A 23,413-nucleotide genomic window follows, 5' to 3' on the forward strand; every position below is an offset into this window, starting at 1 on the left:
GAACTGACAAGACCTGGCTTATGTGGACAGTTGCAAAAAACAAAGGATTTCTACACTGAGAAGTTTGCAACAACCAACCATGCCCCCCCCTTACCTTGCCTTTATAACTGCTTTGTTGAAACCCTTCAAGGACTCTGGGGGGCACGAGCCACCTGTCTTCTTGCATACCCCTGCAATAAACCTTTCTCTGCTCCGAACTCCAAGGTTTCTGGTTTGTTTGGCTTCACTCTGCATTACCTAGGTTTGATAACAGTAACATAATAGATAGAATTTTAATAAATCCAGAAGAAAAAAGATGATCTTTTGACTCAAACTGGAGCTCAAATTGTAAACCACATGGTTTTTGAGCAAGCTCCGGGAAATGGTGAAGCACAGGGAAACCTGCTGTGCTACAGTCCGGCGGTCACAGAGAGTCAGACACGACCGGGCGACCGAACAACAACAAGCCCTTTCAACAAGTCTCATGATCACTAGGTCCCTTCCCTCCACCAACTAAATAACAAGGCCACACCTGCAGGTTCCCGAACAATTGCTTGGTGACTTGTAGCTTGTGGGTAAAAGCTCTCATTTTTTGCTGACAGGATTACAACGCCTTTGGTGGCCAAAGAGTAAAGGACGTTGGGTCTGTTTTCTCTTTCCAAACTTAAACCGGAAGCAATCGGCTCCATGCAAAAGACAATCATGAATGAATCTGGTCACTCCATGTTTCAGCTGTGACTTTTGCCGTGTCCAAGTCCCGCCTTTTTCAAGATGCACGACAAGGCCTTTTGGCTTGTTCTCAGGTGTAGGATCTGAAGAGTGATGTATCAGGTTTGCTAGTTTTTTCCTCCAATTCACATGAACACACAACTATGCCATCTCTGTACTACTTAAAATCATCTAGATGCTTCCACTTTGTGAAACTAGTCTGATTTTTTTGAGAAGTATAATTTTTATTTGCGCAAATGATTTTTTTTTTAAAGTCATTAAAATCCGGGGCGGGGGAGGGGGGGCGCTCCCAGGTGGTGAAGTGGTAAAGAATCCACCTGCCGATGCAGGACATGCAAGAGAGGTGGGTTCCATCCCTGGGTCGAGAAGATCACCTGGAAAGGAAAATGGCAACCCACTCCAGTATTCTTGCCTGGAGAATTTCGGACAGAGGAGCCTGGCCGGCTACAGTCCATGGGATCACAGAGAGTCAAACCTGACTGAGTGACTAACGCTTTCACTTTCACACTTTGGTGAGTATGAAGGGAGTTGAATGAAAGAGGCAACCACGATGGTGGTTGCATGGGTGTGAGCTTTATGATAATTCATCAAACCGCACATTTATTTGGGCTTCCCTGTGGGCGCGGTGGTAAAGAACCCACCTGCCAATGCAGGAGATGTGGGTTCAATCCCTGGCTCAGGAAGATCCCCCGGAGAAGGGAATGGCAGCCCACTCCAGTATTCTTGCCTGAGAAATCCCATGGACAGAAGAGCCTGGTGGGCTACAGTCCACGGGGTCACAAAGAGTCCAACATGACTAAGTGACTGAGCATGCATGCACACACTTTTATTTATACATTTTTCAGTGTGTGGGTTATAGCCCACAATTAAAAACCTTTTGAAAACATCATATCTTAATTGTTTCCTCTCAAGATAAAGACTGTAGGGTGCAGTGGTTCTGAGGAAGTCCACGTTGATTTTTCACTTATTTGCTATAAAATCAGAGCTCAGGAAGCTGAGTCATTGAAAGCTTTGCTTCAGTGAAAATTAGGTAGACTTGTGGAGACAGCAGGTAAACAGGATAAACCAAGAGAAAGACTGGGAGGATGGAAGTTATGTTCACATGTCGGAAGGAAGATCAACATTCTGTCGCAGCTTTTAAAAGTATTGATTCTTGCATCTATTTCTCCTCTAACACAGAATCCTGTGGCTGCTTCTCATGCCTAAAGCTTAAAAACCAATGAGGATTTCAGGCAGAGTCTTGTAAGCAAGACCCACTTCTGCCAACATTTTTAATTCACAGATGAGAAATGCTTAGCTTTTTTTTTTTTTCTTAGTACAATACTTCCATACATTAATCTCATGGAAAAAAGTTGAGACTGTGGATGTTTTTGGCTACATCCATGAGGACCAAAGAGACTTTTTCCAGGGAACAAACACATTCACCCTCCATTCCATGAAGGTAGATGACCCAAGAGTTTGGAATGTTCCACCTTCCAGGAACATTTTACCTATGAGCATCAGACATCACAGCTATTTTTGCCTTTGTCTCCCTAACATTCGTATTAGGAAAATTCCAAGGAGAGAGAGAAGACCCTGGGTACAGCGGTTGTCTCATTGGCAACAAAACAGTATTGAAACTCTGAAGTTGACATCTCCACACCGATTCAAGCAGCACAGAAACTCCTGTTAGCTTTGTCATAAACCGATTAGAGCTGGTACACAGACCTAAGGATCTCAATGCTTCGACACTGAATAGCCACTCAGACCCCAACAGTTTCCTCAGTAAAAACCCACTGGGAGATTCTCAGTAAGTTCACCACAATGCGCCATCTGAGATACTCTTCAGTCTCATAATCATGCCCATGCACACTCAGGAAAAAATAAAATGGTATTTAGTCCAGAGAAAGTGGCAACCACCCATGCCTGGGACCTCCTGCTTGTCTATATGAAACACGCTCCGAGAGTCTGGTAAAGGCAGAGCGACCGGCTGCTGCTGGAGCAGGACGAGGGGGTGGGGGTGGGGAGAGCCTCTACCCTTTCCCAAATCAAAAGGGGGAAAGTAAGTGAGAAAATCTCCAGAGTTCAAACATTCCTTTAAACCCCACAACTTTAAATACTAAATGTGTTTCATGGCTGCCATCTTGAAAAACATTAGTTTGCCAAAGGCGGCCTTTGATTCCCATTTGGGATAGAAACGCTGGCAGATAATCCATTGAAACAGGTCCTGCACAAAGGCCCTTTTGCAACAATCGTGGTGCTTGTGAAGGACAACATTTTTGTGCCCAAAATAAAACATTTTAATGCGCTACAATCCATTACACATATAGTCCTCCATTTCCTTTCAGTAATTATTCATTAGAAAACATTTAACGTCACTGTGGATTTCACACCGGGCAGTCTGGACACAAAGAACAAGAGATGGCCCATTTATAAGGGGCTGGGGTCTTCTTTTCTAATCTGAGAAACTCCGAGGAGGTGGGGCCCGCAGGACACAACAGGCCGGCTAAATTGTGCGGTTAACGGTCAAAGCCCCCCTGCCTACTTTGACACTCATTTAAAGATGACGGGGAACAAAAGAGATTTGTTCTGTGCAAACCTTTCTTGTTACGCAGTCTACATCGGGCTCCGTGCATGAAACCCGCCCGAGATTTTATTCCACCTGCCAGCTCCCTGCCGCCTTCCTCGACTCTCTCCTCTGCTACTTGGCTTTCTCCCACTTTAACACAAAGAGACAGGTAAAGAATATCTGTAAAAGCGGCCCATTCAGCATGTCAGCTTTCATAATACAATTGCCTGTCAGGTCCCCGAGGAGCTATGAGGCACTCAAACGTCTGGGTTCAGGCCAGAAATCCAGCCCGCACTTCTGTTGGTTTAGCCGGGCAGCTCCCGGTCAGCTCCCACCCTCCCGTAGTGGAGGGCCATCTCCCGGGGCACAGACACCGAAAACCGTCTTGAATAACAACAGTCTGAAACATTTGCTCCATCAGCGAGAGACCACATGCCCACTCCCAATGGGCTGCATGTATATTCCTTTCGTGCCTATGTTAAAAAAAATGTTAACCGAAAACTCAGACCCAGGGATCTAGAGTCATTGGGAAAGTTGGGGAATATTTATCCTATAGCCATTTTAAAAAAAAAGATATGCGACAGAATAAAATAGTTTAATAGCAGAGGATTCTTCCCTAAGGTAGTGGGGAAAGATCCTATCTTGAGAGTCTAAGCAGATTAAGATGTGTGGGCATATGTACAAATCTAAAACCTCTAGTTCCATTTCGACTCTGCAAACTGCATGAAGACTATATATCACCTAGTGATGCTTCCAGAATATGCTGATGAGAAACCAGTGAGGACAAACAGGCTTGGCTTTTCTAGAGTCTCAAAAATGATTCATGTCACCGTATGGCTCTTTTTATTTCTGTTTGCATGTTATACCTGCTTTTTATCATTCTCCTGATGGGTTAGAGGAAACTGCCTCTGGTTGCAGAGTCAAACGGCAAGAATATGCCAGAGAAAATCAGTGGGTACTTCAAAGAGAAAGCAAGATTCATATTGAAGCCAGTCACAGCAGCTCAGTCAGCGGTCAATAAAATTCTAAAAAAATGAAACAGTTATGATGGTCTGTGTCAGAGAATAGCGAACTAGGGCTTGTGGATCGAACCCAGACAGCTGCCTGCTTTTGATGCAACAAAAGAATAATTTTTTTTTAAGTTGTGAGAAAATTGTATGAAATTCCAATGTCCGTGTCCATTAGCATTTATTGGGCTACAGCCATGATTATCGTGTATCTATCTGTGACTACTTTCCTGCTATGACAGACTTAAGTAGTTGCCAAGGAGGCTGAATGGTCCACAAAATCTAAAATATTTACTATCTGGCCCTTTATTAAAAAAATCTCTGATCCCTACTCTATATCCAGTATAGCATACATGTCTCTAGTCCTTAAGATCCAGGCTTCCAAATCATATACATATTTGAAAATTATAGGCACCAAGAGGAAAAAAAAAAGTGGAATTTCAAGTATAACCCTTTCCAAACAAATGTTTGATGGTTTATGATGAATCCCTCAAACTTATGGCTAGGCTACTTCTTAATTAAGATCTTTATATCCAGCATTGTTAAATGTTGAAAAATAGGGTCGTTGAGAATGCGAGGTGAGATGGTACCTTTCCAGACTCACTGCTGTTTCTTAGCTGCCCAAACACACACAGCAAATTAACTGTGCAAGCAGCAGGCAGCAGTATCTCCAGTAGAACTTAATGAGTGTTTGCTCCATAAACAAACAATGCTTCTAGCTCTCAAGAAAACCATCTGAAGGATGGTACTCAGTGGCAGCCAAAATTTGAATCAAACATACATTAAGAAAGAAAGCAAGGTCTGATACTTTGATTCAAGGGGAGAGTCTCAGCTGTGGAAAGGATAAGGATCAAACTTGAATGATAAGAGCATTATCATATTGTATGTTTTTATGCATCCGATTTGCTCAACGGCTGAAATGCGGGACTATCTTTTCATGTAACGACAAGGAGACTGTCAGCTTTTGATTATTCAACTGCAGCCTCTTAATCACTACTGAATGTGTATAATTATGAATATCAGTAAACAGAATAACGCTTCTAAATTACCTTAGGGATTAGATGGTCTCCTAGTAAGAATTAGAACAGTTCACAGAGTCTTAATTGCCTCATGGGAGTTCCAGGTGGAGAAAGAAATGGCCATGCAACTGCATACATTTTTTTCAGCATAAAGTAGAAAATTAAAAAAATCAATGCAAGGGCTAGATTTCTCTTACTACTTCCCAACAATAAGTAAATAAATTAGACCAATAAATACAGCAAAAAGATCTTGAATGCTTACTGCATTTTTTTCCCTTTATACACATTCTTTTTTTTTTTAATTGAGGTGCAACTGACATATAGAATTATATTAGTTTCAGGGGTACAAGGTAACGATTTTTTAATACATTGTGAAATGGTCACCATAAAGTCTAGCTAACAGCCATCAACTTACATAGTTATAAAAATTTTTTCTTTGATGAGAACTTTTAAGATCTCTTTTAGCAACTTTCAAATATAACTACAATATTATTAACTATAGTTACCATACTATATAGGACATCCCCATAACTTACTTATTTTATAACTGAAAGTTTGTATCTTTTGATCACTTTCAACCATTTCTCCCAATCTCCAACTCTGGCAACCACCAGTCTCTTCTCTGTATCTATGAGCTTGGGTTTTTGCTTGGTTTTGTTTTTAAGATTCAACATGGAAGCGGGGGATAAATTAGGAGTATGGGATTAACAGATTCATACTACTATATACACACACACACACATATACATATACACACAATAAATAAACAACAAGGATTTTACCATATAGCATAGGGAACTATATTCAGTATCTTATAATAACCTATAATGAAAAGAATCTGAAAAAAGAATATATATATATAACTGAATCACTTTACTGTATACTTGAAACAAACACAATATTGTAAATCAACTATAGTTCAAGAAAAAAAAGATTCAACACGTAAGTAATATCAGACAGTATCTGTCTTTCTTTGTCTGACTTATTTCACTTGGCAAAATTCCCTCAAGGTCCGTTTATGCTGTCACGAGTGGTAAGAGTTCTTTCTTTTTCGTGGCTGAATACTATTCCATTGTGTATTTATACCACACTCTCTTTACCCACCAATCTGTAGATGGACACTGGGGTTGCCTCCATGTCTTAGCCATTACATATAATGCTGCAGGTGACTTCCCTCGTGGTCCAGTGGCTAAGACTCTGTTCTCCCAATGCAGGGGGCCTGGGTTTGATCCCTGGTCAGAGAACTAGATCCCATAGACTGCAATGAAAAAGATCCTGAGTATCACAGCTGAAACATGGCACGGCCAAATAAATATATAAAAATAAATTTTATTCATTCTCCCCCAAACCCCACATGTATATGTATGGCTGAGTCCCTTTGCTGTTCACCTGAAACTACCATGATACAAAATAAGAGGCTTAAAGTTTGAAAAAAATTTTTTTGATATGAAAGTATTAGTATTGAGAACTAGAATTATTTTCATCATACATGTCATCTTTGAAAGACTCCATTAAAAGTAGAATTCTGAACAGAGCCAGAGTTCTGTGATAACAAAGAATCTAGCACTGAAAACAGAGAAAATCCTACATCTTCTCAACTGTATTGAAAGCCTCTTCTTGTTCTGCTAGTAAAACTTAAATTCTGAAACAAGGAAAGAGAGCAAGTGTCATCTGACAGAATCCTGAATATCTAGAAAAGCATACAGGAGAAGAAACAGCTTTATTTTATCTAAATGACTGTGATGGAAAAACAGTGTAATTGGAACCAACTTTTCTGACCAGCATAGACTCATGTGTTCTAGATTCAAGCAGAGACAATTTTACAGAACCTGCTGAAACTATTGGAAACATTGGTCCTAGACTCTGTATTGTCAATTTAAGAAGCAAACTATCACATTGCCAATTTGAGTGATCCTATTAAATAGGAATATGAGCACAATCAAAATAATCGTAATCATGGAGTTTTCTTATTTTTTTGATTTTTAAACGTTTATTTTTTTGGCCATGCCATGCAGCATGCAGGATCTTAGTTCCCTGTCCAGGGATTGAACTTGTACGCCCCGCAGCAGAAGCGCAGAGTCTTAACCACTGGACTAGTAGAGAAGTCTCTTATTTTTCAAAAGAGCAGTTGGTTAACTAGCAAATAGAGCACAGCAGTTGGTTAACTAGCAAATATTTTCTGAACATCTACTGTGTGCAAAGCACGATGAGAGGTATCTGGCCCCCAGGAACTCACGACCCCTAGAGACATAAGACACAATTACAGGAACAGGGAACAAGACGACAGATCTGGACTTAGTGGCTAACCTTTCCGATGACTTTTCTCTGATTCTAGTCAAAAATGGTTAACTAGAAAGTTACTTAAAATAGTGTCATTAAGTTTCTGCTGTCAGACTCTGATATTGTTTTTCTTCAATATTTCAGGATAAAATATTTATTTTGTTAGTCAAAAGATAAGATAATGGGAGTTGACTGGAGGAAAGGCATCCATAAGAGTTTTTCATAGTAGTGATGTGAAAACACACAGCCTGGCTTGGATGCAGCTTCGCTTTAAAAATAAGTCATACAATACACATACCTACGGCTGATTCATGTTGAGGCTTGACAGAAAACAACAAAATTCTGTAAAGCAATTATCCTTCAATTAAAAAATAAATTAATTTAAAAAATAAGTCATACCAAAATTAGTGGGCAAAATGAAATTACTTGAAATGAGATCTAAGAGGTGGCTTATGTTCCCCCATCGAGGATGGAACCTGCGTGGGTTTCAGGGAACCCGCAGGAAACCCTGTGGAGGAAAATGCAGAGTCTTAACCTCTGGACCTCCTGGGAAGTCCCCAAAATAAATACGCTTGATTGTGAAGGTTGGTCCATGGATCAACAGGTGTGATAAAATGGCATAGAACCACCCCTGCACATCATACAATGTCATTTGTCCTGGTTTAAATATTGTGCTGTGTAAGACGTAACCACAGAGCGACACTGGGTGAATGGTCCAGGGGACCCTCTCTGTACAATTTCTGCAACTTTTTATAAACTTTTTATATACTTTATAAACTTTTTATATACTTTAAAAAGTTTAAAAATTACCTATTGCATTTCGACTCTTTGATGTGTCATAAAGACCCTTACTCCTTGGAAGAGCTATGACAAACCTAGACAGCTTATTAAAAAGTAGAGACATCACTTTGCCAGCAAAGGTCTGTCTAGTCAAAGCTATGGTTTTTCTAATAGTCATGTATGCTCGTCAGAGTTGGACCATAAAGAAGGCTGAGTGCCAAGAACTAATGCCTTTGAACTGCGGTGTTACAGAAGACTCTTGAGAGTCCCTTGGTCTGCAAGGAGATCAAACCAGTCCATCCTAAAGGAAACCAACCCTGAATATTCACTGGAAGGATTGATGCTGAAGCTGAAGCTCCAATACTTTGACGACTGGATGCAAAGAGCCGATTCATTGGAAAAGACCCTGATGCTGGGAAAGACAGGGCAGGAGGAGAAGAGGGCGCCAGAGGATGAGATGGTAGGATGGTATCACTGACTCACTCAGTGGACATGAGTTTGAGCAAACTCCAGGAGACAGTGAAGGACAGAGAAGCTGGGCATGCTGCAGTCCATGGGGTCACAAAGAGTTGGACTTAGTGACTAAACAACAACAACAACAAAGGCACGAAAATATATAAAGTCACAAAATATATTTGAACTCATGGCAAGGTGCTTATCTGAAACCTGGTGAAAGCCATCCTCTATAAACATGAATGTAAATCATGAGTCTCTTCCTTATTATCTGACGGGAGAGCTTTCTGATCTGACCAAGTTCCCTACAATTCAATTAACTTGGAGGAAAGAGGCAACTGACCAGATGATTTGCATAAAGTGAGCAGCATATGGAAATAGCCGTACACGAATGATGCCCAATCAAGTAGCAGGAAGTGAGTGCTCAGTTACCATGAGCGTCATTATTCAAGTAGTTCTTCACTGTGCTTCGCTCATCAAACCCAGCTCCCCCGAGGTCATTTCTAAATGGCTCCATCTCTAACATTTCCAAAAAGGCTTTAACTTTTCATTTTGAAATAATTATAGACTCATAAGAAGTTACAACAGTAATACAGAGATATCCCATGTAACCTTTACCCAAGTCCACCCAAAGTAATATAACTTTAGTACTAGAAAATTGACACTGGGACAATCTTCAGGTTTTATTTGGGGCTTTTACATGCACTCATGTGTGTGTAGTTCTGTGTAATTTTATCACATGTGTGTAACCACAACAATCTAGACACAGAATTGCTCCATTATCCCTAAAGATATGCTACCCTGTACAGTCATACCAAACATCCTCTCTCTAACTCCTGGCAATGAGAAGTCTGTTTTCCATCTCTGTAATCATATCATTTCAAAAATTATATGAAGACATGCAGTTTATAACCTTTTGACATCTTTTTTCACTCAGCATGATGCCTTTGAAATCTATCCAACAACTTGGATGGATTAATAGTTTGCTCTTTTTTTTTTTAATTTTTATTATGGAGCAGTATTCCATTCCAATAGTGGTTTACCAAGGGAATCTGAGAATCAATTCAGCATTTAAGGAAGGAAAGCTTCCTTCATGAAAAAATATATATATATATTTATATATAAAAAATATATATATATATAACCATAGGTTGGCTAAAAAGTTCATTTGGGTTCTCTATAAGATGTTATGGAAAAGCTCAAATGAGCTTTTTGGCCAACTCAATACATGTAGATACATCTGTGTGAATTTCTATGTAAATTTCATATGGCCACGACAACAGAAAGGGCCACACATGACCTTGCTTGAGGACAGTCTGCCTGTGTCCTTTCCTTTGCAGGACCCTGAACATTCCTCTCCACCAATCAACCAAATTATTTCACCCAGCGAATCATGCTTCCTAGAGCTCCTGTTTTGAGATATAATGCAGGAATGGCAGGCGAAACTAGGACCTCTGGGCATTCAAATGCGTTTTCGGTAAAGGACTGTGCCATTTGGAGTTCTCAGTTGCCAAGGCGACAGTATTAGGTGCTATAGAAATGGACCACGGCCTGAATGGCTCGATGACAGGCTGTATCTAGAGTTTCTTCATTGTGCCCGAGAGCTCTGTGGCCAGCTACTGAATTATTCTAACTCATATATAAGCATTTCTGTAACCTTTGTGGCTGTCTAGAGAAGGAGAAATAATCTTTAGACAAATAATTTTTTTGAATAGACAATATATAAGATGGTTGTACCAAAAAAAAAAAATGTGAAGGAACCAGGGAAAAAAATTGTCTTTCTAGATCTTACACCTTTAATTAATTCCTAGGAAAAGGCAATAGGTCTGACACTCAAATTCTGTCTTCCACTACCCCCAGAGAATTTTTTCACGGTATACAGGCCAATGAAAATAGTTCAGTTTTCGTTTTCTGAAGGTGATTTTTACCTGAGATAATTTGACGTTACCACATCTAAGAGTAAACACAATACATAAAAAAGAAAATTTACAAGTAGTCTTACACCTAAGGGCCAAAATTACCTACGATTTTCTTCACTATTAGGTCACCATCTATTATTTAAGGCTCTACCTGGGCTGCTTCACAGTAGCCACTGGCCACATGTAGCTTTAAGGATAAAGTCAAATTTAAAATTTAGTTCTTCAGTCACACTGGCCACATCGCAAGCATTGAACCGATAACCCATTGGACATGGAGAATATAGACCATTTCATCATGACAGTACATCAGATTGACAGCTCTGCTCTGAACCAGTTTGAAAGGAATTTGTAACATTAACAACCTCCACTACAGTCCTCAATGGTCACGTCTCCCCCAGCCAGCAAAAGTGGGCATCCAATAGGGTCACTTTAAGTGAAATTTTCACCAATTTCAGAATCTTATCCATGAGCCTCTTCCCATGCCTATCAGAAGCCCAGGTATTATTGCATTTCAGCGGCTCCAGGTAGAGGATGCCACCTCCAAGTCCCATTACCTTGGATCCCATCCTGCTTGGAAGAGACCGGATTGTTAGTAATTATTCCACTTGAGCCATTCAAAGCCTGCTTCCCCGTGGTGTATGCTCCCTTGGCGTGTGATGCTGGACAGCAAAGTATGAGGTGATTCTACCTCGATGGGCGGAGCAGTATTCATAATTTATAACTGCATCCTATGGCCACCCACCTGCGGGTACACGGGGCTGCCGGGGAGTGATAAGAACTGGAAACTGGATCTCCTTCGAGATTATGTTACAGCTATTGCTGATCTCTGATTAGTCACTTACATTCCTGACAGGTCACTGTCAGGTCCCAGATGAGCTCCGCTTAAAAACAGAAAAAAAGTAAAAATTCTCTCAACTTGATCCAGCTCAGCAGCTTGGAACCCCGTCTTGACTCCCTTTGGAAAACTTTATATCCTCCAACTTGAGGGAAGCAAGGCGACAGGGTGACTTCGAGATCCAGAATACGGAGATGCTGGCTATCCCAAGATTTCTTCTGTTTTCATTTTATTAATTTTCAGAAGTAAATAGAATGCGCGTGTGCCTCATTTTAAAAAATTATAATGTTCAGATAGCTATGAAACAGAAACAGGCTCAAGGGCACAGAGAACAGACTTCTGGTTGCCAAGGGGAGGGAGTGGGAAAGGGAAGGATTGGGAGTTTGGGGTTAGCAGATGCAAACTGTTACATATGGTTTGCTCACAGTGAAAAGTCTCTCATGGGTGTGCAATTATGAGGGTGTCAAAATCTCAGTAATTGCTTCAATCAGCTTGGGCCATCATAACAAAATACCACAGGCTAGGTGGCTTCAACAGCAGAAATTCAACTTCACTGTCTCTCCACCTTTTTACTCTATGAGTGCGCATGCGAAGTCACTTCAGTCATGTCCAACTCTTTGAGACTCTATGGACTGTATCCTGCCAGGCTCCTCTGTCCATGGGATTTCCCAGGCAAAAATACAGGAGTGGGTTGCCATGCTCTCCTCCAAGGGATCTTCCCGACCCAGGGATCGGATCCACAAGTCTGTGTCTCCTGCATTGGTAGGTGGGTTCTTTATCACTAGCAGCACCTGGGAAGTCCCCTTGTCACTGTTTAACTCTATCCAGGCCCTCAAAGGATTGGGTGATGCCATCCACGTTACTGAGGGCTCAGTGGTGAAGAATCTGTCTGTCAATGTAGAAAAGGCAAGTTCGATCCCTGGGTCAGGAAGATCCCTTGGAGGAGGAAATGGCAACCCACTCCAGTGTTCTTGCCTAGAGAATCCCATGGACAGAGGAGCCTGGCGGGTTACAGTCCACGGGGTCTCAAAGAGTCAGACATGACCTAGCATCTGAACAACCACCACCAATTCAAATACTAATCTCTTCTGGGAACACTCTAACAGCAGACCCAGGAATTACACTTACCACATACCTGGGCATCCCTGAGCCCTGGCAAGTTGACACATAAAATTAACCATCACGCCTGATAAGAATTTTCTCAGTCAAATATGAATAACCTAATTTTTCAGAGTAATAAAATATATATTTGAGAATCCAAGTAACTCGCCAAGGTCAAGGTCACACAGCTGGTGACATTGGTAGACCTGGCAAGCCGGTATTCTTAACCACTGTGGCCGATGCTGGGAAAAGGTACCCAGTTCTCATTTAGCAGGTTCTGGCATAATCAGAGCAAAAACCCTCTCATCATTTCTTTTTCTTTTCTATTCTGGTGCCCTTGGGCTACATTTAAGGGGTGGCATCCGCATTTTACAGCCATCTTAGTAAACATGGACAGAGAAGGCAATGGCACCCCACTCCAGTACTCTTGCCTGGAAAATCCCATAGACGGAGGAGCCTGGTAGGCTGCAGTCCATGGGGTCGCGAAGAGTCGGACACGACTGAGCAACTTCACTTTCACTTTTCACTTTTCACTTTCATGCATTGGAGAAGGATATGGCAACCCACTCCACTGTTCTTGCCTGGAGAGTCCCAGGGACGGGGGAGCCTGGTGGGCTGCCGTCTATGGGGTCGAACAGAGTCGGACACGACTGAAGTGACTTAGCAGCAGCAGCAGTAAACACGGAATCAAGCTAGAATCCCTGGTGGGCCCTGAATCCAGGGGGAAATTTTGACGAGGTACGGAATATCTTTCAACAGACTGCATATTGACAGAAAGGAGGAAAACTGTATTGCAAAAGCCGAACGTTCACTCAGGTTTTTCCATAAGATGTTATGGAAAGGAACTTTTGGGCCAACTCAGTAATTATACAGTGGAGAAATCAGACCAGCACCTCTGCTGGGTGCAAAAGTTAGCATCATCAGCAAGGAGCAAACGAACATGGTGAACCTTCAGATTTGATTCCCTGAGAAAGCATCACCTCTGCAATAACGTGGACAGAACATATAACTGGAATCAAATCGCCAGGAAACGTCAGCCAAACACACCAGATGAACAAGGTTCTATTAATCAAATGGGGTGAGAGGGACTGTATTCTTCCTAAACGTCAATGTTAACCAAACCCAGGCAAGGCTGCGAAAAAGTTCCGGATTAAAGAAAGCTAAAGAGCCCTGACAACTAAACACGAAATCTGACCCTCGATTCAATCCTGCACTGAAGAGGAAAAGATGATAGAAAGAAGTCATTTCAGGACTTCCCTGGTGGGCCAGCGGCTGAGATTCTGAGCTCCCAACGCAGGGGACCCAGGTTCACTCGCTGGTCAGGGAACTAAGACCCCGCATGCTTTGCAACTAAGAGTTTGCTTGAAAGTGAAAGTGAAAAGTGAAAACCACTCAGTCGTGTCTGACTCTTTGCGACCCCATGGATTATAGTCCATGGAATTCTCCAGGCCAGAATACTGGAGTGGGTAGCCTTTCCCTTCTCCAGGGGATCTTCCCAACCCAGGAATCGAACCCAGGTCTCCAGCATTGTAGGCAGATTTTTTACCCGCTGAGCTACCAGGGAAGACCCAAGAGTTCCCACACACTGCAATGAATATGGAAGATCCTGCATGCTACAATAAGACCCAGCGTAGCCGAATAAATAAATATTTAAAAAGAAAAGAAAATGACTTTGAGGTAAAGGGAGCGCCAAGGATAAAGCAAATGGGATGAACTTCTCCCAATAAGGGAATCTGGGTGAAGGGTGTAAGGGTCTTCTTTGCACTGTTCTTGTTCTTGTATGTAAGCTTCAACATTAAGAAAAAAAGAAAAAAGCAACATAAAACCATTCTTCCTTTTGACTCTAGGTTTGGTTTTAGTATGTTTCTGATAATTATAAGGCTGATTATATTGGTCATATTCCTAAAGAAATTCCTCAATACACTTTTAGTGTTCTGGCCACTGAATTCCATTGTGGGGAATGAAATTCAGTTCCATATATTGAGTTGCCTACATACACCTTGAGCAATTCTTGGGACACCAGTTGTGTGTCCTGTGATTCGACTCCATGCTGACACTATCTACCCATAGGTAACGTCAAATCCCATAGGTTAGGGGTTCAGTCCTATAAGACTGCCCACCCCAGCCACCAGTGTTGATGCCAGTCCAAGTCCAGGCTGTTACCTGTACTTCTAGCCAACTAGCTATAAACCGGAGATTCCCACAACCCCCTCCTGAGGTTCAGTTAACTTGCTAGAGTGGCTCACAGAATTCAGAGAAACCTGTTATGGACTAGATCACTGGTTCATTATAAAAGAATATAACTCAGGGAACAGCCAGATAAAAGGGCATGGTATGTGGGAAGGCAGCATGGCATTCCACGCCCTCTCTCTCCAAATCTCCATGTGTTTGCTGATCCTGAAGTTCTCTGATCCCTGTCCTTTTGGGGTTTTTATCAAGGCTTCATTACACAGGCATGATCGTGCCAATTAATCTCACCACCCAGTTCTACAATAATTAAATCACCAGTCTCTGTAGTCATTGCCTTTCAACACACCCTGAAAGGAATTCAGGGTGGAGATCAGGAACGAGGCATTCTGTGCTCTGGGAAAACTGGCAAAGCACACCTTCAGTTAGATATTTTCAGGAGAAAGTTCATATGTACCTGAATTTCATACTTAGAAAAGCACTAAAACCATTAATCAAAATATCTATTCCTTGTGACCAGCAGCAACTTTCCACTGAGACGTGGGCTTGAGTTCAGTATCCTTAGCTAAAATCACACATATGTTGATGTCCCCTTATACCTCTTTGGAATAGCTTCTCAGAGTCTCTGAAAGGCTGTCTCCCAGGCTAGAGTCTTCATTCAGTAAAGACACTGAATATACTCCACTCACAGCTTTTACATTGTACATTTTCTCCTTAAGTTGACAATTGATTAAATCATTGGCCAATGGAGACTGATTCAGCTTCAGCTCAGTTCAGTCACTCAGTTGTGTCCAACTCTTTGCAACCCCATGGACTGCAGCACAGTAAGCTTCCCTGTCCATCACCACCTACTGGAGCTTATTTAAATTCAGATCCACTGAGTCGGTGATGCCATCCAACCATCTCGTCCTCTGTCGTCCCCTTCTCCTCCCGCCTTCAATCTTTCCCAGCATCAGGATCATTTCAAATGAATCAGTTCTTTGCATCAGGTGGCCAAAGTATTGGAGTTTCAGCTTCAGCATCAGTTCTTCCAAAGAATATTCAGGACTGATTCCTTTAGGTTTGACTGGTTGGATCTCCTTATGGTCCAAGGGACTCTCAAGAGTCTTCTCCAACACCACAGTTCAAAAGCATCAATTCTTCGGTGCTCAGCCTTCTTCACAGTCCAACTCTCACATCCATACATGACCACAGGAAAAACCATAGCCTTGACTAGACAGACCTTTGTTGGCAAAGTAATGTCTCTGCTTTTGAATATGCTATCTAGGTTCTTCTATATTCCACATTTTCTTCAAAATGTTTGCTTTATGAAGCATGATTAAGCAAAAATATCATAGCAACTTGGGTTAGTAACAGCTTGAAATGATCTTTTAGGAGTCATGTAATTATCATGACTGATTTTTCAAACATGCTATGAAAATGAAGTTGAAAAGATGTCAAGCACACACTAACCTGGGAGTGACCTCTGTTAGGGAATCAGGCCCTGGGGCTCTCATATGGGGGCAGCAAGCCTGGCATGCCTTCCATCGAGCTTTTTGGGGGAATGGTGAATAGGACTTCTTTTCAGGGAGAAATACGGCCACACACCTCATATATAATCTTCTAAAAGGTGAATTGAGGGCCTTCCTGCTGGTCCACTGTCTACGACACCAGGCTCCCAATGCAGGGGCCCAGGTTTGATCCCTGATCAGAAAATTAGATCCCACATTTCACAACTAAGACCTAGAATAGCCAGTTTTTTTAAAGTGAATTGAGAAGTTCAGTCAGTTCAGTCGCTCAGTCGTGTCCGACTCTTTGCGACCCCATGAATTGCAGCACGCCAGGCCTCCCTGTCCATCACCAGTTCCCAGAATTGAGAAGTGCTAGGACCAAAACCAGGAGATTAAGGTCCAGGGAATGTTTTCAATGAATAATTTTTATCAGGGGCACAGTTCTTGAGGCTCTAGCCTACCGTGTTTCCCCTTCACTTGGCTAAGAAATAAAGCCACTTTTTCTTTTTCTTCCATAAAAAACAAAAACCAAAAAAATAGTTTTATCATGATTTGAGCAAAGTGTTTTCCCATAAATTAGAGACCATGGGTTATGTTTTTTCTGTCTTGCGAGGGGGCAATTTTCCCCAGTCAACAGACACATGGGGGCTGATTCTGGAGTCATCAACACGTTCTAAGGTCTTCCCTTGTGGCTCAGCTGCTAAAGAATCTGCCTGCAATGCGGGAGACCTGGGTTTGATCCCTGGATTGGGAAGATCCCCTGGAGAAGGGAAAGGCTACCCACTCCAGTGTTCTGGTCTGGAGAATTCTGTGGACTGTACAGTCCATGGGGTCGCAGAGTCAGACACGACTGAGTGACTTTGACTAACAGGTTCTACATACGCTGAGGGCAAACAGTGGCTATACTCGTACACATTAACTGCCAGTCTGCAGTTACTTCATTTTCTTCTTCATCAGTAAATATTCATTGAGTGTCCACAGAACAAAAACTCAGGAAGAGCTATGACAAGTCCCTGTACTTTATATGGTGAATCTGCCATCAAAAGACATAGTGCCGATTCTGACAAGTCTCTGGATGACAAAAGATTTCAGAAGAAGTTTCAAACACCAGAGGGTGGCAGAAAATCCTTATCAGGTTAAGTGGTGTGTCTGCTATAGAACTACAGCTTTTTTTTTTTTTTTTTAGTTTTTCCTCCAAACATGAAAATGTTTTGTTTCAAAAACACAGCAATTGACAGAACAGCACAGCGACTACCCACATACACACTACCCGGGTTCAACCCTGACACTTCACTCTGTTTCATCATCCACAAATCCATTTGGGGTGTTCGGTAGTCGCTCAGTCATATCCAACTCTTTGCAACCCCATGGACTATAGCCTGCCAGGCTCCTCTGTTCATGGAATTCTCCAGGCAAGAATACTGGAGTAGGTAGCCATTCCCTTCTCCAGGGGATCTTCCCAATCCAGGAATTGAACCAGGTCTTTGGGGTGTTTGGTGGTACCTTTAAAAATAAATTGCAAACTTCAGTATGCTTCCCCCTGAATATTCTAGCAAGTACGTCATATCCTAGAGCTCAAGCTTCGTTAAGAGTTCCTTTCTTTTCTTTTGTGTTAAAATGTGCATTCAATGAAATGAAATGGACACATTTAAATGTACTAGGAGCTATGTTTTGAAAATTAGATACCCAAACTACTAGAAGTGATAAAATACAGTTGTTGTCCCTGAAGAATGGTGGGCCCAGGGGCTGGGGGAGGCGATGGGGAACTGGTGTTCAGTAGGAACAGAGTTTCAGCAGAACTATACTATTGAACAAAAGCAACGTATCTTCAGCTTTGAAACGGAAGCTACACTCTACACTCGAGAGCAGAAGGGAGAAGTCATTGCAGGGGGACTGAAGGAAATGACCCCTGCCATGTCCATCCATTCCCATCGCGTGAAATTCTATCCTGACTCTTTTCTAAAAGATGTAGAATGTTCTTCTGAGGAGGCGAAGCACATAGAACTTCTAACAATTTTCCTTCCAGGGTGGTCTGCCTTTTCCCCAAGAAGCCCTTGGCTCTGAGGAGGGCCCAGACTTTGTGTCTGGATGTTGGGCCAGGTGTCTGGGGATTTCAGAGATTCCCACCCCGCATGGGCATGCACTCTCTCAAGAGTGATGACCCAGGCTGCCACTCAGAACTTCTGCCTCCCATGGAAACTGGTCCTCAAGGCCTTCTGAAGTCAACTGAGCTCAAGAAGGAATTATTTGCCATGTTGGATTGTTAAAATATTATAAAAGGTATTATCTGCCATCTTGAATCATTAAGATATGACAGCTGGGATAGCTGAAAACTCTAAAAATCAACAGGAGACAGATTCTCCTGCAAATTTTCTAAAATGGATTTCCTACCTCAGATACCGGGTAGACTGACGGATGGTTTAACAATATAGGAATAATAATGAAGAAACACTGAAGTGTATGATAGTGAAGGATTATTTCATAGTAAGTTAGAATAATAAACAAAAAAAAAGGGGGCCCTTTCAACCAGGAAAATCTATCCATGGCCTAACATCATGACCAAAGCAATATTTAAATGATACTTAAGTGAGCAGTCTGTCAAATTATGTCCAGTTTTATAATATTCATTAATTTTGAAAGAAAAACTTGTCCTACATTAAACAAACAAACAAACAACACTCTGACATACACAGAGACCGTCCCAATCCAGTGATTATTTTTGGTTTAACAAGCCAAGATGACAACTCTAAAGCTAGGTGAAACAAAGGGATAAAAATAGTGTGATTTCCTGGAAATCCCACAATGCAATTTCACTTTGAACTTGCAAGCAAATATCCAGGCATGATCTGCATGCAAGTGGGTGGCGCTTTGTTCTAGAACGATGGGTCCCAATTAAAAATAATGAGGCTTGTCTCCAGCCGCCAGACCCAATTAGAGATAATAAGGAGTGATAGCTGCAGAAATAGATTCATTTTTCTCTGATAGACGAATTGGGACAGGGGTCTTGCTAGGGGTCACTGGGATAGTCCTGGCAACAAAGCATGGGTCACTCAGGCTTAAGAAGCCCATACGAATCCAGTTATTAAATAAGGAAGTAGGAATAACCCCGTACATCGCTCATTCATCAGCCACTTACAACCCAGCACATTCAGATCTACATTGTTAGCCAAACAGGGTGACTACTGACATTAAAACCTTTTTAATAACGACCATATCATTTAAATGATTGCTTTAAAAAAATAATGAAACAGAACATATGTGCTTAATTTCACATATGTCTGTGTATTTTTATGTGCAAGTGTATATGAGCGCAAAGAGTAGTGAATGAACAACAACAAATACATGTGCACACGTTTGCACTTTTGGAATAATTGTAGACTTGCAGAAAAGTTGCAAAGATGGCACAGAGAGTTCTTGTATAAACTTCACCTAGTCTCTCTCTTCTCTAGCTCCTTGGATAGCAAGGATATCAACTAGCCAATCCTAAAGGAAATTGACCCTGAATATTGAAATCAACACTCCAATATTCTATCGTTGGGAGGACTGATGCTGAAGCTCCAATACTTTGGTCACCTGATGCAAAGAGCCAACTCATTGGAAAAGACCCTGATCCTGGGAAAGACTGAAGGCAGGAGGAAAAGGGGGCAACAGAGGATGAGATGGCTGGATGGCATCCCCGACTCAATGGATGTGAGTTTGAGCTGACTCCATTAGACAGCAAAGGACAAGGAAACCTGGAATGCTGCAGTCCATGGGTCACAAAGAGTCAGACCCGACTTAGTCACTGAATAACAAGAAGTCTCTCTCAGTGTTAATAGCTTACATAACCTGGCACGTCTATCACAACTAAGAAATGAAGCTAACCTTACCATCAGCTAGACTTACTAGCCTGGGACTGGAAGAAGAGAGATTAAGATGGTGTGATTGGGGTCGAAGGAGGGGGACAGGGCTGCAGCAGGAAGTGAGGTAGGAGCATACAAACTGCTGGGTCCCCGGGGAGCCGGGGCAATGATGAAACTGCTCACCAGATGGAAGAGATCACCTGGACAGGTACAGGCAGGCAAGCTGTTTGTGCCCATGGTGTCTGATTACCCTCTTCCAGCAAAGGCTGACTCAAGCTGACAGGTACTCAGCACAGAAATGCTTTCCAGACAGAGTCCTTGCCCTGTAATGAAGAACAGTCATCAAGGATACAAATGTCTTGTGTAAGCCTTCAAGAAGAGAACTAAGACATTCTCAGGATGATACATTTGAAACAATCCAGTGAGAATCCATCATCTTCACCCCTGGTTCCCTGAGCAAGATTTACGACTCTAATGAAATGACAGCTTAAACGTGTTGAAAGGGGTTGTGGACTTCCTTGGTGGTCCAGCGGTTAAGCATCTGCCTCTCAATGCAGCGGACCACGGGTTTGATCCCTGGTCTGGGAAGTTTCCACGTGTCAAAGACAGTTTAGCCTGTGCACCACAAATACTGAAGTCCACACCCTACTGCCTGGGCTCTGCAACGAGAGGGGCCCCGCAGTGAGAAGCCTGCTCGCCACAGCTAGAGAATAGCCCCGACTCACTGCAATTGGAGAAAGCCCACACTCAGCAACAAAAACCCAGTACAGCCAAAAATAAATAAACTTTTTGTCTGGCAGAACAACACAATATTGTAAAGCCATTATGCTGCAACTAAAAAGAAATACATTTAAAATAAACATTTTAAAAAGAAAAGGGGTTGGGTTTTGCAAACATATCTTAATCATGAAGGGGGGGGTAGTTTTTAAAATGTTTGGTAGGTGGGGTTTTCCAAAGATGATCACAATAGTATCTCCTATTCCACCTGCTCTTCTAGATTGCTCCATTCCCCTATCGAAAGGTGGAGTCTAATTCTTGCCTTGAATCTAAGTGAGCTTGTGACTCACTTGTAACCAACAGAATGTGGCAGAAAGGACAATGTGTGGCTTCTGGGGCTAGGTCAAAGACACAGCCGCCATCGCAGCAGCTCTGCTGCCCAGTGGCTGCCATGCTGGGTGGAAACCCAGCTACATGGAGAGGCCACCCGCAGGCTCTCTGGTCGGCAGCCCTAGCCCTGCAGTCTCCTCAGCAAGGGGCCAGATGCGAGAGTAAGCGAGTCTTTGAACAGTGCAAGCCCAGCTATCAAATCACTCCCATCTCAGCATTCCAGTGGACACCGAGGAGCCGAGACAAGCCCTCCCCACTGTTCCCTACTGGAAGTCATCATCCACAGAATTGGTGAGCATAAGGAAAGCATGGTTGCTTTATACTACTGAATTTGGGGTGGCTTTTTATTGCCCAACAGTAACCAAAACAATGAGGCATATTCTGTCTTGATTGACCTCCATGAACCGTGTCCCAAGACTAGCCACTGCATTCCATCACCTGCTGAACACAGTGATGACACCCAGGCCTGCGGAACTCTCAAAAGCAGCAGGAGACCTTCAAGAACCTTGCTACCCAAGGTCCAGGAACCAGCAGCCTCAGCACCATCTGGGAGCACTTAGAACTGTACCATCTTAGGCCCCATCCCAGACTTACTGAATCAGCATCTGTCTTTTGATAAGATTCCCAGGTTAAAATATGAGTATAGCAGAATGCACGGCAGACAGTATGCCCAAAGACCAATCAGAGTTCCTTCCTCCCTTGCTTCCTATAAAGGATGGAAATGTCAAATACTGGGTGTTCCAGGCTCCCTTGCAGCCAAGGGAGGCCTCACAGGCCATGCTGAGCCAAAGAGCTACAAGTGGGAGTGCATGGGAGAGGCTCCCAGGAAATCGTTCTAAAGAAGAAAGATGCAATTTACACGCAGGCCTTCCAAGACATCACTAAACCTTTAAAAAACATATCTGGTTCTCTGCTTTTAATTGTTGTACAGTGTTCCAACCATAGACTCACCTTGTTCAACCCCTCCATTTCCCTAGTGATGGATACTCCCATCAACTCCAGCTCACAATTGCCTCAAACACCAGCATGATGAACATTTCCAGACATGTTCTCTTTTGAACATACACACAAGTCCTCACAGGAGTGTATTCCTTGGAGTGAGACTAGTGGGTCATCAGACACGCACGTATGTAATTTCACTGCATTCTGCAAAACCTTGTTCAAGAATGATCACAGAAGTCAGTTTGTCCTTCCTTCAGTAGTGCCTGATGGCTCCTGTTTCTCTATATCATTGCCATTCCTGGGTACTTTCGGGTTCTACAATCTTTGCCAGTGGGTATAAATCTTTGTCTCGTGGGTATAAAGTGGTATTCCATTGCTGTTTACTTTTGTGTTATTGACTATCTGTGAAGTTAGATAGAATGATTAACCAGAAATGTTGATTAGCTAGTCAGAGAGACTTTTTTCATATGCATGAGTGCATTTCTGGCTCTCTGATCTATTCTGTTTCACTGTTCATTTGTGCTTTCATTATGCCTTAAGAGTGTGAATTAATAATTCAGATTGGAATTTTATCAAAAGGTGTAATTAAGGAGAACTGACATATTTGCAGTGTCAAATTATCACATCCAAATCATTAGGGAAATGCAAATCAAAACTACAATGAGATATCAATTCATATTCAGTAGGATGACAATTTTATATATGTGTATACACACACACACCGGAGAAGGCAATGGCACCCCACTCCAGTACTCTTGCTTGGAAAATCCCATGGATGGAGGCGCCTGTTAGGCTGCAGTCCATGGGGTCGCTAAGAGTCGGACACGACTGAGCGACTTCCCTTTCACTTTTCCTTTCATGCATTGGAGAAGGAAATGGCAACCCACTCCAGTGTTCTTGCCTGGAGAATCCCAGGGACGGGGGAGCCTGGTGGGCTGCCGTCTATGGGGTCACACAGAGTCGGACACGACTGAAGTGACTTAGCATAGCATAGCATACACACACACACATATATAAAACAATAACAAGTGTTGGTGAAGACACAGAGAAAGTGGAACCCCTGTACTGCTGCTGGGACTGTAAAGGGGTACAACTGTTACGGCAAAGAGTATGGAAGTCCCCAAAGTGTTAAAAATAGAATTACCATACAATCCAGCAGTTCCACTTCTGGGTATGTCCAAAAGGCTTCAAAGCA

General features: G+C 42.4%; 1 protein-coding gene across 1 annotated transcript in view; it reads right to left on the reverse strand.

The window, feature by feature from the left end:
- MYO1H (myosin IH) overlaps positions 1–23,413 on the reverse strand; it is an 87,648-nt gene that overhangs the window by 52,625 nt on the left and 11,610 nt on the right. The window contains exon 2 of the mRNA XM_086348411.1: positions 95–237. Within this exon, the coding sequence (XP_086204537.1) occupies positions 95–166 (72 nt within the window). The 5' untranslated portion in view covers positions 167–237. The remainder of the gene's footprint in view (positions 1–94; positions 238–23,413) is intronic.

This window comes from Bos grunniens, chromosome 17 (assembly GCF_055505025.1).
Source record: "Bos grunniens cultivar Pamir isolate PY7600 chromosome 17, Bosgru_T2T1.0, whole genome shotgun sequence".
Classification (NCBI taxonomy): Eukaryota; Metazoa; Chordata; class Mammalia; order Artiodactyla; family Bovidae; genus Bos; species Bos grunniens.